This window comes from Bombina bombina, chromosome 1 (genome assembly GCF_027579735.1).
Source record: "Bombina bombina isolate aBomBom1 chromosome 1, aBomBom1.pri, whole genome shotgun sequence".
NCBI lineage: Eukaryota > Metazoa > Chordata > Amphibia > Anura > Bombinatoridae > Bombina > Bombina bombina.
The window spans coordinates 299,673,924-299,690,988 of record NC_069499.1 but is presented as its reverse complement, the minus strand read 5'-3'; the positions used below and the strand labels follow the sequence as shown (position 1 = coordinate 299,690,988).

The window sequence follows — 17,065 nt, the reverse complement described above, 5'->3', positions numbered from 1 at the left end:
GAATTCTAAGGAGAGATCATTGCATTCTTTGGATGTAGTTAGAGCTTTGAAATATTATGTTGAAGCTACTAAGAATTTCCGAAAGACTTCTAGTCTTTTTGTTATCTTTTCCGGTTCTAGGAAAGGTCAGAAGGCCTCTGCCATTTCCTTGGCGTCTTGGTTGAAATCTTTAATTCATCATGCTTATGTCGAGTCGGGTAAAACTCCGCCTCAAAGGATTACAGCTCTACTTCCTGGGCGTTTAGGAATGAAGCTTCAGTTGATCAGATTTGCAAAGCAGCAACTTGGTCTTCTTTGCATACTTTTACTAAATTCTACCATTTTGATGTGTTTTCTTCTTCTGAAGCAGTTTTTGGTAGAAAAGTTCTTTAGGCAGCTGTTTCAGTTTGATTCTTCTGCTTATAATTTCAGTTTTTTTCATTATAAGATTTAAACTTTATTTTGGGTGTGTATTATTTTCAGCGGAATTGGCTGTCTTTATTTTATCCCTCCCTCTCTAGTGACTATTGCGTGGAAGATCCACATCTTGGGTATTCATTATCCCATACGTCACTAGCTCATGGACTCTTGCTAATTACATGAAAGAAAACATAATTTATGTAAGAACGTACCTGATAAATTCATTTCTTTCATATTAGCAAGAGTCCATGAGGCCCACCCTTTTTGTGGTGGTTATAATTTTTTTTGTATAAAGCACAATTATTCCAATTCCTTATTTTTTATGCTTTCGCACTTTTGTCTTATCACCCCACTTCTTGGCTATGCGTTAAACTGATTTGTGGGTGTGGTGAGGGGTGTATTTATAGGCATTTTGAGGTTTGGGAAACTTTGCCCCTCCTGGTAGGAATGTATATCCCATACATCACTAGCTCATGGACTCTTGCTAATATGAAAGAAATGAATTTATCAGGTAAGTTCTTACATAAATTATGTTTTTTGAAATACCCAGTGAGTGCAAGTTTTCATTTCTGTTACTATGTATATTACTAGCACCCTGGCAGATGATGGAAGGTGAGAGTGCACATCCTGGCTATAATATATATATATATATATATATATATATATATATATAAATAAATAAATATTTGATGTATTTTTTGTAAACTATATACTGTATCTATATCCATGAGGCATTGAGATATAAAAAAAAGATCCATCACGATTTCAGGGAAGTCGGCAAAATAATCAAAGCAACTGACAGTGTTTAAAGGCAGTGTCGGCGAAAGGCTTTTGACTATTCATCGCAATGGGTGGCGATGCTAGCGATATATTCCAAGCAGTATCGCCACCTACATTAACGGTGTAAAGTAAAGGATCTCTTTTACATATATCACGGGCAGTTTCTCTATATGGGAGGCGAGTCTGGTTTGATATTTACCGGAAGGTACCCAAAGACCTCACACAACCAACTTATACAGGCGCTATAAGAAGTATGTACCTGCAGGAAAGGTACTGGAGCAACAGCAAATCACCTGGATAGAGAGGGGATTTAAGGACAGAGGTTGCAGGAAGTGGCATCTTGAAAAAGACCCAGAAAGGGGTTGAAACGCGTAGAGGACTTACCTGCCATCTATTGTGGGCTGTTCGACATTTGCAGCTGAACTCTGCGTACCCTGGTGTACTGAAGTGCAGAGGTTTGTTTGGATACAACCGTGAAAAACACTTGCGCAAGTGGTCACCTAGGATCCGGAAACCGGGTGACGTCACTCACGGGATTTCGCATACCAAGAATCGAAGGAGCAGCCGTAGTGTCGGGTCAGGTGAGGAGGCCGACTAGTAGACACTTGAAGGAGGTAAGAGAGCCTTCCGGCTCCGCTCAGTATAACTGACTGTCTTTTCCACTAATACAGCGGCAAGGGGAGGAAATATACCACCTTGCGTTCTATAGCCGCATTGAAAAGGAATTGACTGAAGGTGTAACGAGTTTGTCGGCACTTGGGGGCACATATACAAGTGACTTGTGTTGGAGGATTTTAAATTATTCTAGCCCACATTGTCATTCTGGATCTTATTTGGGGATCCCCATAAGAGACAGTGATAGCTGAACACATGTTAGATTGGTATTCATAAAGCAGCTGAATACTATGTCTTTGAATTCGAGGGATTTCATGTTGAATGAATGGTGAACCAGTTTTAATATATATGTTTGAGCAGTATATGTGACTTTTGTAATTTTTTATCTTTTAAACATCGATGAGTTTAATTTTTTATTGAATTTCTATTGAACTTTATATTGAACTTTATTAAATTTTATATTGAAATAACAATTTCGTTTTCATATTAGTACTGGCTCATTTACCTACATTATATAAAGGTAACATCGATACTATATATACTTAAGTGAGACTTAATACACATAAGTGAAATTTTATATCTATAAATCCTACAGCTTTTTTAGCGCCTTCTATATCCACTGTTTTTTATGATATATCACTCAACCAAGTAAGCATACAGCATCCTACAAGAATAACCCCTTATCCACCATATCCCCCATCGCTATTAACCTCCTACACTTTTAACCCCTAAAACGATATAGCCCCCAACACAATAACCCCTACACTACTTAACCCCTAAACTGCCACATACCCATCACACACTACCATGCTACACTATTAACCCCTAAACTGTAATAACCCCTGCACTACTTAACCCCATCACAATAATCCCTACACTACTTAAACCCTAAACCGCCATTACCTCCACCGCAATTACCCTTACACTACTTAACCCCCAAAACTCCTATCCTAGGACCCCCCTAAGTTACAAAAAAAAAAACATTACCAAAAATATAAAAACACTACTAATAAAATCCCTATCCTTAAACTAAAGTACCGTGAAACAAAAAGCCCCTCTAAAAAAATCTATACTAAAACTAAAATAAAATAAACAAATTAAATCAGCCAGTAGAATAAAAGCTTTTCCTTTTGGCTGATTTTAATTGAAGGACACACGTATATAAGGGGGAACATTGCATTTAATCTTCAGAGTGCTGCGGTGACAGCATGAAGAAGGATCGGATGGAAGATCAGAAGAGGACAGCCTAAGAAGCTCAAGTAGCACTGCCATGGACCCGCCGCTGCCTCCCCAAAGGAGCCGGATTCAAAAGAATGAGTACAAACTTTGGGGTAGCGTTAGTTTTTTTGCGGGGGGGTTGCAAAAGAGCTATAATCACTTCTACTAGGGCACTTTCAGACAAATGCCCTTTTCAGGGCAATATTTAGATTAGGTGTTTTTAAAGATAGGTTTTTTTTATTTGTGTGGAAATTTTAATTTTAGTATAGTTTTTTTTTTAGTGGTGCTTTTTTTCAGGGTACTTTAGTTTTAGGATAGGGCTTTTTTTAGTAGTGTTTTTTTGTTTTCGGTAATGCTGTTTTTTTTTTAATACTGGTAGTTTTTTTTGTAACTTAGGAGGTCTTCGGTTAGGGGTCTTGGGAGGTTAGCTGTTAGGGAATTAAGTAGTGTAGGGGTTATTGCGGTGGGGTTGTAGTGGTTTAGGGGTTCATAGATTAGGGGGCCTATTGCACTGTGGTTGTGGCGGATTAGGGTTAATAGTGTAGGAGTTAATAGCGATGGGGAGTTAAGGCGGATTAGGGATTAATAGTGTAGCATGGTAAATTTGCAATGGGGGATATGACGGATTAGGGGTTAATAGTGTAGTGTGGTTAGTTTGCTCTGGGGGTGAGGCACATAAGGGGTTAATAGTTTAGAGGTGCATTATATGTATATACAATATTTTATCTTTATGCATTTTCTTGTATAATGCATATTATTTTAATTATTGTATTGATTTTAAACAGTTTTTTTCTGGGTGTCATATTTTTTACAAAACAATATTTATTTTTCATTATATAAATATGTTATAAAAGTCAGTACCCGCAACTTTTCATTTTTACATAACTGCATTTTTTTAACTTTGAATTTTAATGGAGAAAGATTGACAGTAGTGCTATATATTCCAAGCGCTGCCCTGCAGGTTAGGTATAGGTTTCCAGCCATATTTGTGATATTTTCCAGTGAGCCACGTAGTGTAGGGACTGTAAAACGAAGGTTACACAGGCATTATTAGAAGTGTTCCTACACATAAACCTTTTTTTATTTCAGCGAACGCATTGTCTGTGTTGTGTAGGATCACTTCAAATACAGTCCCCCTCCACTCATGAGAGTGGCAATGTGGGCGGACTTTTGCTGAAGCCGTGATCCCTATTATTTCCTATGGAAGACACATCACCACTCGTCAGAACAGCGAGGTTCTGTCCACTTTTTTAGAATATATTGGCAGATGTTTTGAATATCAGGGCCTTTGTATGCAGTTATTTTACAATTAACCACAGGTGTTCCTTAGCATTGTCTTCAAAATGTACCCCCACATACTCCTTTGTGCCTGGGTATTAAGTCAGTCAATTAGTGCTTTGGGTGTAATTATTATTTTAGCTGACTTTCATGTATGACCCCCCCCCTGCTGACTTTTGAAATTACTTTGGACCATGACTGAATACCTGCGTATGTTCCTTCTTGCTCTGGTGTGACTTACGTATTGATTAACCCTTGATTGCTGCCTGAATTACTATGTATGTTTTTGCCTAAATACTGGATTGAGGTTGTTGCATACTGCATGGGTGAAATGGGGTCAACTTATCTGCAAAGCGTGTCAGTGTGATCTGGTTAGGCATGTACTTGCAAAACTGATCTTCATTTCATATTCTTGTGCTGAATCTCCCTTTTTTCAATTGAAGCTACTGTAGTGGCAAAGAGTATACTTGTGCAAAACACATTTTTACATTTCTTTTAACTTCACCTATACTATCACTACTGGTTTAGAAGGAAATAACACAGCAGTCTAGTTATCTACTAGTTGGCTTAGATATCTATTGGAAAAACATGGTGCACCTTTTTGAGCACATGTTTTATACTGCTATAACTTTAACTAGCTGCTGCTCATTATACTGTGTTGTTTGCTGAGTGATATGTACGTTTGCTTCAGCTTGCAGTACCTCTTTGCCTAGCTACTTTGTTTTTCATTTTCTGGACTGACCTTATAAAATCAGATTGCAGCAGCCTTGCAGCACCTCTTGTCCAACCTATCTTGTTTGCCATGAACTGGACCTTATATAACCAGATTGCTTTAGCCTTGTCATACCTTTTTTCCAGCTACCTTGTAAGGCATTTTCTGGATTAAATTGATATAATTGGATTCTTGCAGCATTGCAGTACCTCTTAGTCCAATTGCTCTGTTTGCCATTAAGTGGGCTGAACTTATAAAACCAGATTGATCAAGTCTTTTTTTACTATTTACTGGACTGAGTTTATATCATTTGATTGCTGCTTCCCCTGCAATATCACACTTTGACCAGGCAGTATCCATTCTCCATATGATGTGTCTTCCTTTGCTATAGGTATTGCTTACTCACATTATATTTGGACCAATCCTATTGTATTACTTAATCAGTGGATCCAATACCAAGATTGCACAAGTGAATTGTTGAAATGTAACTGAGAAATTCAAGCATAATTCATGATCAAGCAAGCACAACAACACTCATTTTATAGTTAATTGAAGGTTTACATTGTTTAAATATCACTTTATAAATAAGCATGAAACATATTTTATTTATTATATACCTTCCATCGATACCTTTAAACAAAAAAACAATCCTCATTGGTTATGTGTTCAATTCCAAAATTGGGGCTGATAAAACCCATCTGCCGAGTTACTTGGCAACCTGCTTATTTCACTCTGGTTCCAACTGAGGCAGCCAAGAAAATTGTTTTTTTTTATATTCAACATTAGGATGGAGCTTGATTAACTGAAAGCAAGTGAGAGGTGCGTGTTTATCATCAGTGGTGCGAGGTGAATCCAGGACAAAGCAAGCATATGGGGGAAGGCCCAACCAAGAGTGCCAATGTCTTACACCCTTTCACTGCCAGGACCGCACAAGTCATTGATAAGTTTGTTAGACATTGCTTTATTATGTGTTGCAAGTCACAAGGAAGTAATCATTTAATAAATGTCATAGTAGGGCCACTTATCACCCCCATGTAAATATTGTGTAACGTTATACACTTTTATCCACATTCGCTATAAAGTTGCTAACAGGTAAATTGATGCCAATTATTTGCAATTGGTAAACTTTATAAAAATGAAGAGTTAAAAGGAAGACATACAATTTATTACTTTGCTAAACTATGGTGTTTCAATAGCACCTTGAATGTGGTGATATCAGAGCAAGTTCTTGCAGGATTTATATTAATAATAAAGTATGCGCACAGTCAACACAAAACAGACCCCATTATCCCTTGTATTTACAGAAGAAAAACACTGATGTGGATTTAAATTTTAATATGGGATCAAGTCACCATCAACAACTTGATAAGCTAATGACAATAATAACAGGTTCTTTTTGCAGATGGCAACTGACCACATGTGACATAAAATAAAACAACTTGAAAGTGTACAACAAAAAGAGAACAAAAAAAGTTTAATAGCCTACTAGCCATATTTTCTTTTTACTTCAAGGCTGGATCAGCTTCACCAGTTCTTTTTAGGGTCACCACCAAGCCAATGCTTTACTGACATAGCTAATAATGTTGTAGCCAATGTAGTTTGTCATTTATTTGTATATATATAAATAGTAGCACCAAGTATTACTTTTTTTGCACTAGACCTATTGTCTTCAATACCTACTTATGTTACAAGCTGCGTCATCTTGAATGTTCTCTCAATATTTGAAGTGTAACATTCCTAAAACTAAGCAGATATTCTTTTCCCCTTCATCCACATAATATAATATAATATGATTCCCTTAAAATTATAATATATTGTAAGGGAATATTTGTGCTGCTTCCAGAGTTCCTAATTTGAAATGCATATTAAACACATTGGGTTCCATTCTAATCATGCACATCACATGGGTTTTCAAGTTCTACCCTATTCTAAAATGTTTGTAATCTCCACAATAAGCCATTTATCTTACACTTTTCAAATGAAGTTTTCATAAGCAAAACCCCCTATATCTTGCATGAGGATAATTTGATTCAGTATTCCAAATAAACAGAAAAAAAGTCTGGTACAATGATTACAATGAAGAACAATGATTCTGTACATCATGGTCAACATGATCTACCTATACCTTAAATGATAGCCTCCTAATGCCTCTACAGAACTGCTTACCCGCTTCTGGCTGCAGCGCACAATGAGAAAGGTCTCTATGTTGTGCTTCTTCAAATAGGCATTTCGTTCATCCCCACAGCCTGGCTCTACCTCGTAATCTCCATTTAAATAGTTGAGTGTTGCCTTTGTGATGTGAATACGCCTGGAGATCATAAATGGAAAAGAAAAATGTGTTACTTTGCTTGATACACAGACTAAATAGGAACTCTACTGTATGGTTGCTCATTACACAGCCATTAAATCATCTTGAAATATTACAGACCAAACACTGTTGAAACCTAAATGATGTATGAACCTATCTGCATGATTTAGCACAGTAAAAATTAGACTATAGAGAAAATGTATCAACTACAAACCACCTGCCAGCATAAATTTAATTTATCTGGAGGTAGCAGAGATACCCCCCCCCCCAAGTTTTCTTGTTAACGGTGATTGACAGGCCTGCACACAAACGCTCTTTTCTCATTTTAAATTTCACCAAACGATGCTGCATAGCAAGTGGCAAATGTAGGTTGATAGGTTCTTTGCTTGAGAACTTGCAGCTTGATAAACTTTCTTGTATGGTTCAATAAAGTTAGAATTTGGCTTAGCATGATCGGTTTAACTTGGATTAAATGATTTCCACTGCACATATGTAAAGCAAACTCTTCCACTTAATGATATTTTACAGGCAAATCTAAATTTATAATTCAAAAGATACACTGTGTCTGTATAAAAAATGCATCTTTTTAAACTTGATAACTTTTGCATACAAACAATAAATCAGGACATAAGAGTCATGTGACTGTAACTATGTAGACTAGCGAGTGCAATACAACAAACAGTGCTGCAAACTATCCAGCTAAATATTGATCAAGACACGCACATACACTAGAGCCTACTGCAGTATGCTCTTATGGAAAGGAACTAAGGGCTTGTTTCCATTGAGTCGTTAAAAATGGAGCCGTAAGCTACCAAAGCGGCCGACAGCTAAAAAGTAATTTACGGCTCCATTTTAGTACCAGGTTTCCATTAAAATAATTTCCCCTTTGCGTGCGGTCGCTCTTTTCGTGTAGGTTTGAGTTGTGTTAACGCTTCCACCCGATGCCAGATTTCTAAAACATTAATAGGTTACTATGGTAACCCGACCTTACACTACACTCGATCGCATATATGGAGCCGCAAACAAGTGCTCGCTGTTAAAATAAAATCAAACACCTAACACATGCACAATAGCTACCTCTCAACTGCAACCCCCCCCACCGCAATAACTAATGTATTAACCCCTAATCTACCATTCACCCACATCGCAATTAACCTAATTAAACTATTAACCCCTAATCCGCCATGCCCCACAACACAAATAACTAATCACTAAGCACCCTAACCTAACATCCCCTAAAGTAACCCCCATTACATTAATTTAAAAAATCCTAAATTATAATAAAAATAAAAATCCTAACATTAATTTAAAAATTAAACCTAAGATTAAATTACAATAATTAAATCTAAAATTACAAAAAATAAAAAAGGCTAAAATTACAGAAAAAAAATAAACCAAATTATACAAAATAAAAAAATTAAACCTAATCCCTTTGAAAATAAAAAATCCCCCAAAAGGGCCTTTTGTAGGGCATTGCCCTAAGGTAAAGGACCAGTAAACACAGTAGATTTGCATAATCAACAAATGCAAGATAACAAGACAATGCAATAGCACTTAGTCTGAATTTCAAATGAGTAGTAGATTTTTTTCTAACAAATTTCAAAGTTGTGTTTATTTTCACTTCCCCTGTACCATGTGACAGCCATCAGCCAATCACAAATGCATATACATATATTCTGTGAATTCTTGCACATGCTCAAGAGGAGCTGGTGACTCAAAAAGTTTAAATATAAAAGTCTGTGCATATTTTTTCTAATAGAAGTAAATTGGAAAGTTGTTTAAAATGACATGCTTTATCTGAATCATGAAAGTTTCATTTGACCTGAGTGTCCCATTAAAAAGCTCTTTTACCTTAAAAGATTCTAAGTCCCGCCTCTAACAGCAAAACCCCCCACCCACCAAACCCCCCAAAATAAAAAAAAACTAACACTAAAGAATCCTAAACTACCCATTGCCCCTAAAGGGGCATTTGTATGGGCATTGCCCTTAAAAGGGCATTCAACTCTTTTACTGCACTTAAAAGGCCATTCAGCTCTTTTTCAGTGCCCAAAATCTCCAATGGGATTGAGTTTGCATTCTATTGGCTGTTCCAATCAGCCAATAGAATGTGAGCTCAATCCTATTGGCTGATTGGATCAGCCAATAGGATTAAAGCTCAATCCTATTGGCTGACTGCATTAGCCAATAGGATTTTTTACCCTTTAATTACGATTGGCTGATAAAATTCTATCAGCCAATCGGAATGCAAGGGACGCCATCTAGGATGAAGTCCCTTAAAAGGAACCATCAGTGTACGGCTGGGACTGTATGAAGAGGATGCTCCACGCCGGATGTCTTAAAAATGGACCCGCTCCGCGCCGGAAGGATGAAGATAGAAGATGCCGTCTGGATGAAGACTACTGCCCGCCTGGAGGACGACTTCTTGCCGCTTGGATGAAGACTTCTCCCGGCTTCGTTGAGGACTTCTTGCCGCTTGAATGAAGACTTCTCCCGGCTGGATGAGGATGGATGTCCGGTCTTCAAAAACTGTAAGTGGATCTTCGGGGGTTAGTGTTAGGTTTTTTTAATGATTTATTGGGTGGGTTTTATATTTAGATAAGGGACTTTGGGCACCGTAAAAGAGCTAAATGCCCTTTTAAGGGCAATGCCCATACAAATGCCCTTTTCAGGGCATTGGGGAGTTTAGGTTTATTTAGATAGGATTTTATTTGGGGGGTTTGGTTGTGTGGGTGGTGGGTTTTACTGTTGGGGGGTTGTTTGTATATTTTTTTACAGGTAAAAGAGCTGATTTCTTTGGGGCAATGCCCTGCAAAAGGCCCTTTTAAGGGCTATTGGCAGTTTAGTGTAGGCTAGGGTTTTTTTTATTTTGGGAGGGCTTTTTTATTTTGATAGGGCTATTAGATTAGGAGTAATTTGTTTTTATTTTTGATTTCTTTTTTTATTTTGTGTAATTTAGTGTTTATTTTTTGTAATTTAGTTAATTGTATTTCATTAATGTAATTTATTTAATTTTAGTATAATGTTAGGTTTAACTGTAAGACAGGTTAGGTTTTATTTCACAGGTAAATTTGTTATTTTTACTAGGTAGTTAGTAAATAGTTAATAACTATTTACTAACTAATCAACCTAGTTAAAATAAATACAAACTTACCTTAAAAATAAAACCTAAGATAGCTACAATGTAACTATTACTTATATTGTAGCTACCTTAGGTTTTATTTTACAGGTAAGTATGTATTTAGTTTTAAACAGGAATAATTTAGGTATTAATTGTAATTTTTATTTGGAATTATTTTAATTATGTTAAAGTTAGTGGGTGTTAGGGTTTACGTTAGGGTTAGACTTAGGGTTAGGTTTAGAGGTTAATAATTTTAGTATAGTGGTGGCGACATTGGGGGCAGCAGATTAGGGGTTAAAAAGTGTAGTTAGGTGGCTGCGATTTTGGGGCAGCAGATTTGGGGTTAATAACAGTAATATAGGTTGCGGCGATGTTAGGGACAGCAGATTAGGGGTTAATAAGTGTAGGTAGGTGGCAACGACATTGGGGGCAGCAGATTAGGGGTTAATAATGTTTAACTAGTGTTTGCGATGCAGGAGTGCGGCGGTTTAGGGGTTAATATGTTTATTATAGTGGCGGTGATGTCTGGAGCGGCAGATTAGGGGTTAATAATTTTATTTTAGTGTATGCGATGCAGGAGGGCCTCGGTTTAGGGGTTAATAGGTAGTTTATGGGTGTTAGTGTACTTTTTAGCACTTTAGTTATGAGTTTTATGTTACGGTGTTGTAACATAAAAGCCATAACTACTGACTTTTAGTTTACGGTATGGATCTTGTAGTTATAGGCTGTACCGCTCACTTTTTGGCCTGCCAGGCAAACTCGTAATACCGGCGCTATGGAAGTCCCATTGAAAAATGACTTTTTGAAAGGTGCGTTAGTTACGTTGCGTTACGACCAAAAAGGTGTGCGGTACAGCTATACCTTCAACACCTGCTTTTTAACTCATAACGCACAACTTGTAATCTAGTTGTTTGAAATTTGCCACCAAATGTTCTACTGCTCATTTCAAATTCAAAGTAAATGCCATTGCCTTGTATTGATATTTTATATTTTTCAGTTATTCAATTCTACTGTATTCCGTGGTCCTTTAACAAAATCTAGTTTATTTTCTACTGCTTTAAAATTAGTTTCTTTACATTTGATTAAAGGCTATAAGTAATCAAATCTATAATAAAAAAAGTAAACACTGATTCAGACTAAATACTCATCCTATATATATTAAATGCAAAGTTCAATCAAATCCAGCACAACAGGCAGTTTAGTGTAGGCTAGGGTTTTTTTTATTTTGGGAGGGCTTTTTTATTTTGATAGGGCTATTAGATTAGGAGTAATTTGTTTTTATTTTTGATTTCTTTTTTTATTTTGTGTAATTTAGTGTTTATTTTTTGTAATTTAGTTAATTGTATTTCATTAATGTAATTTATTTAATTTTAGTATAATGTTAGGTTTAACTGTAAGACAGGTTAGGTTTTATTTCACAGGTAAATTTGTTATTTTTACTAGGTAGTTAGTAAATAGTTAATAACTATTTACTAACTAATCAACCTAGTTAAAATAAATACAAACTTACCTTAAAAATAAAACCTAAGATAGCTACAATGTAACTATTACTTATATTGTAGCTACCTTAGGTTTTATTTTACAGGTAAGTATGTATTTAGTTTTAAACAGGAATAATTTAGGTATTAATTGTAATTTTTATTTGGAATTATTTTAATTATGTTAAAGTTAGTGGGTGTTAGGGTTTACGTTAGGGTTAGACTTAGGGTTAGGTTTAGAGGTTAATAATTTTAGTATAGTGGTGGCGACATTGGGGGCAGCAGATTAGGGGTTAAAAAGTGTAGTTAGGTGGCTGCGATTTTGGGGGCAGCAGATTTGGGGTTAATAACAGTAATATAGGTTGCGGCGATGTTAGGGACAGCAGATTAGGGGTTAATAAGTGTAGGTAGGTGGCAACGACATTGGGGGCAGCAGATTAGGGGTTAATAATGTTTAACTAGTGTTTGCGATGCAGGAGTGCGGCGGTTTAGGGGTTAATATGTTTATTATAGTGGCGGTGATGTCTGGAGCGGCAGATTAGGGGTTAATAATTTTATTTTAGTGTATGCGATGCAGGAGGGCCTCGGTTTAGGGGTTAATAGGTAGTTTATGGGTGTTAGTGTACTTTTTAGCACTTTAGTTATGAGTTTTATGTTACGGTGTTGTAACATAAAAGCCATAACTACTGACTTTTAGTTTACGGTATGGATCTTGTAGTTATAGGCTGTACCGCTCACTTTTTGGCCTGCCAGGCAAACTCGTAATACCGGCGCTATGGAAGTCCCATTGAAAAATGACTTTTTGAAAGGTGCGTTAGTTACGTTGCGTTACGACCAAAAAGGTGTGCGGTACAGCTATACCTTCAACACCTGCTTTTTAACTCATAACGCACAACTTGTAATCTAGTTGTTTGAAATTTGCCACCAAATGTTCTACTGCTCATTTCAAATTCAAAGTAAATGCCATTGCCTTGTATTGATATTTTATATTTTTCAGTTATTCAATTCTACTGTATTCCGTGGTCCTTTAACAAAATCTAGTTTATTTTCTACTGCTTTAAAATTAGTTTCTTTACATTTGATTAAAGGCTATAAGTAATCAAATCTATAATAAAAAAAGTAAACACTGATTCAGACTAAATACTCATCCTATATATATTAAATGCAAAGTTCAATCAAATCCAGCACAACAGGCAGACAGGTGTGCACGTCCACAGGTTACTGCAAAAACCTTAATCAATATAAAAGTAAAAAACTGGCAGCACCACCTTGGTATGCAGAAGTCTTCTTTATTTCCTATGTAGGAGCAGGTACAAATGACTACGTTTTGGGTCACATACCCTTAGTCATGTCAATTACAAACGAGCACCACAACAACTTTAAATACCTTAACCAGGTGAACTGGCTCCTCCCCTTTAACTCTTTCTTATATATTTCATTTTGGTTCAATCCAGCTCCCCCTAATGGCAGATGAGTAAAGCTTAAATATATAAAATAAAACAAAATACACAAATGTACATACAGATATGTAGCAGGTTAGCCTATTACAGAATTCCTAATGGGAAAATATATAAACCTTTTTATAAATTACAGAAATATACCCAAGTCAAAATCTCTGTTCATACCTTTTGGGTTTAAAGAATCTAGGGTATATATCCAGAATAGTTATTTTCTTTTCAACAGCAGTTCCCTATCACCCCCTCTCCTGGGGACAGGGACCCAGACTATAACTTGAAACCTTAACTATGAAATATTGTGGCCTGCCTCTAAAAAATGGCAGGCCACAGGGGCTTCTGTGTCATTTCTTCTAATGCCAGATTTGTGTTGCACCATTCTGTCTCTTACCCTTTGTGTCGTTTCACCGATGTAAATTTTGGCACACGGACATTTAATAAGAAACACAACAAAAGTGGCATTGCAAGTAAAGTACCCCTTAATTTTTAACCTTTTATCTGTTGTAGGGTGAGAAAAACTATCACCTTTAATAACACTGGTCCTGAGCAAAGGATACCAAGAGAACAAGGTAAATTTGATAAGAGAAGTAAATTGAAAACTCTCTTAAAATGGCACTCAATCTGAATCATGAAACTTTCATTTTGATTTTCATGCCCCATTAAAAATACTGGCCATCATGGTAAAGTACTGACTCCCCATATTAAAAGGGTACTGATACCATCCATTCACAGTATGAAATAAGATCTCATATCGTCTGAGAACAACCATATTAATGTCACCTAATAATGATTTAAAAATACAGCTTTATATCTGTCTATATAATAATATTATGATTAACTCATTTATAATATTACTTGTATTATTCACTCAGCAGTGTCCCTTTAAATAATTTCTGTATTACTGTAAAATTGCATCTAAATTAAAATTTAAATGTATTCATTCGGCATTATGCAAATTACAAGTTCATTACTATAACTACTATGAGATCCTCAAATTCTCAGGAGAAAATGTTAATATTTCCATAATGTACACATTTTGATAAGATAACATAATCCTTGCTGAAAAAATATCAGTTGCAGGACAATTAAAATGCAAATAGAGCAATCCCTTTAAATTGAAATATTCAAATTTCTACATCTTATTTGTGCAATGCCGACCTAATCTGGCCTTTTGATGACCTTGAACATTTTGGAAAAAAAAATTTCATCTCAAAGTGTCAGTTGGAAAATTAAAGTGAAAATAGATGCTAATGATATAACCTTGTTAACACTACGCTGCTGCGCTAAACATAGCTGATCCCTGCTATAGAATGTTACTTTACAGAATACTAATAAAGTAAAGAATCTACACTCTCCCATCAACTATTGAAAAAAGTGTTAACTGCCTTTAGTATTATTTAAACTTTTTATTCTTTATATTTCTGGATTTAATGGGTAAAGTTTTGCCAAATAAAGCTAGGAAAATACTAACCAATCAAACATATATCCCCGTCCAATTACATAAAGATTAAGTTCTTCTGCCAGCAACATCATGTAAAAATCATCATATGCTATTAACTAAAGTGTAACTTTCACACCTTAATAGTTAGAAAGAACAGAACTTATTTTCTTCAAAACCCTTGTTCACGTGTACAAGGTTTTTCGTGATTGCCTTATGTACTTTAACTGTACAGGATACACTCCGAGAATGTAATTTAAATTGTTTTATTGTGTAGTTAAAAAAAAAAAATACAATAAAATTCATTTCCCAACCCTTTTTATGTAACTATTTGAGAAGCTGATTTTTGTTACTACGTGTTCTTCCCTACAAGACCAGATAAGATAAAACAATGCAAGTTTTGCTAACAAAATGACAGATAGTGACAAGCATTGTCTACTCCATTAACTAGTCCTACAAATAAAGTAAGACATAGGAAAAGTTTGATATATGCAACATAAATCACTACATTTTCCTGGAGGCTTCCCGGGGGGGAAGCAACCACATCCCCCTCACATTCAGCCAGGACTACCCCTTAACTATCATAAATACATTTCCCTCACGTATGCCTACACAACCTACCACTCATCCTTATATATTCAGCACCCACCTCTTATCTGCATATATTTATTATACCTACCTACATACAACATCAATCTCCCCACTGTAGAGAACAATATACTTCATACTGACAGCATATACACACACATATACAAAGGCCATCTGCGTTCTACGTGTACTTGTTTAGCCCTCATCTTGTACCTGATGCCCCAGATCTCTTTCAACTTTGACTTCCTCTTTTAATCTGCCTGGCACTCTCTTCCAAAGCCGTTCCCATGGTCCTCTGTCCTTTCACTCCTTTTTTCCTCTTCCCTCTTTCTACTTCCTAACACAAACTTCCTAATCTCCTTTGTATATCGAAGGTTCTACAATTTGCTTCCCCCTAAATCCTTTCACTGATCCTCTTTTGCTGCAGCTTCCACATTGAGCAGTTGACCGCCCCCTTAAAATCCCAACAGTCTATTACAGATGTAAATGCCACTAGCAAGTTCCATCTAAGGAACAATGCCAGAAATGCTATGGAAAATCTTAACTTGCCTGCTGTTTAGATCACTGAAGTACTCTTTTCTAAGTAATTGTGTTTGTTCCTTATATTGCCCCAACTGCAATATGTATAATATATAATATATATATGATATTAAAGGGACAGTCTACACCTTAGTCATCTTAAAGTCTTACCTTAGATTAATCTGCAAATAACCTCCTGCACCTTGTCTATATCATGCAGTAGGAAAGTTAAAGTGCCAGTAAAACTAAAAAATAATGTTATATAATTCTGCACATAGTGCAGAATTATATAACATTATATTAGCAGCAGCTTTATAAAACCCAATATTCCCTGTGAATTTTTATAAAAAAAAGACTGTTTTTCAGACCCGCTCTCTGTGCTCTTCTGAGTGGGTCTGTTTTTATCACAGAGCGCATCTGGCCCGCTGTCAGACAGAGCAGGAACGAGCTGCACTGAGTGTAATGGCGCGGTCAGGCCGGGCTGTGACTAGACAGCTGGCCAGATGCGCTCTGTGATAAAAACAGATCCGCTCAGAAAAGCACAGAGAGGGGGTCTTTTTTTTTATAAAAATTCACAGGGAATATTAGGTTTTATAAAGCTGCTGCTAATATAATGTTATATAATTCTGCACTATGTGCAGAATTATATAACATTATTTTTTAGGTTTACTGGCCCTTTAAAACATTTATATTAATATGAATAATATTTCTGGCCATTTTAAAATACATGCCAAACTTCGCCCACTAATGACATCACAATCTGGGCTGCATATGGCGTCTAATCAAAAAAGGTTCATTAGTTGGATTCAACAGACTGTCAATGCTATTCAGCAGAGTGCCTAGATGCCGCCCAGATTGTGAAGTAATCAGTGGGTGGAGCTTGGCAGCAATTTCAAAGTGGCCAGAAACAATTATTTAAAAAAATTTTTTTTTACTGTTCCAACTGCATGATATAGAAAAGATGCAGCAGGCTATTTGCAGTTTAATCTAAGGTAAGACTTTAGATGAATAAGGTGCAGACTGTCCCTTTAAGTAAAATAATAAATGTGCAACATTTGGTAATTAAGCAGTGATACCATGTGTCCCTCCCCAGTTGCATTTCCTATATTTTCACAATGTTGACGTGAGAGTGTAAGCTTTCCAAGACAGCTTTGTACCTA

At 36.1% G+C, this 17,065-nt stretch overlaps 1 protein-coding gene across 1 annotated transcript in view; it reads right to left on the bottom strand.

Moving 5' to 3' along the window:
• The window catches only part of ADCY5 (adenylate cyclase 5), a 344,935-nt gene that overhangs the window by 181,667 nt on the left and 146,203 nt on the right, over positions 1-17,065 (bottom strand). Inside the window, exon 6 of the mRNA XM_053698067.1 lies at positions 7,169-7,310. Within this exon, the coding sequence (XP_053554042.1) occupies positions 7,169-7,310 (142 nt within the window). The remainder of the gene's footprint in view (positions 1-7,168; positions 7,311-17,065) is intronic.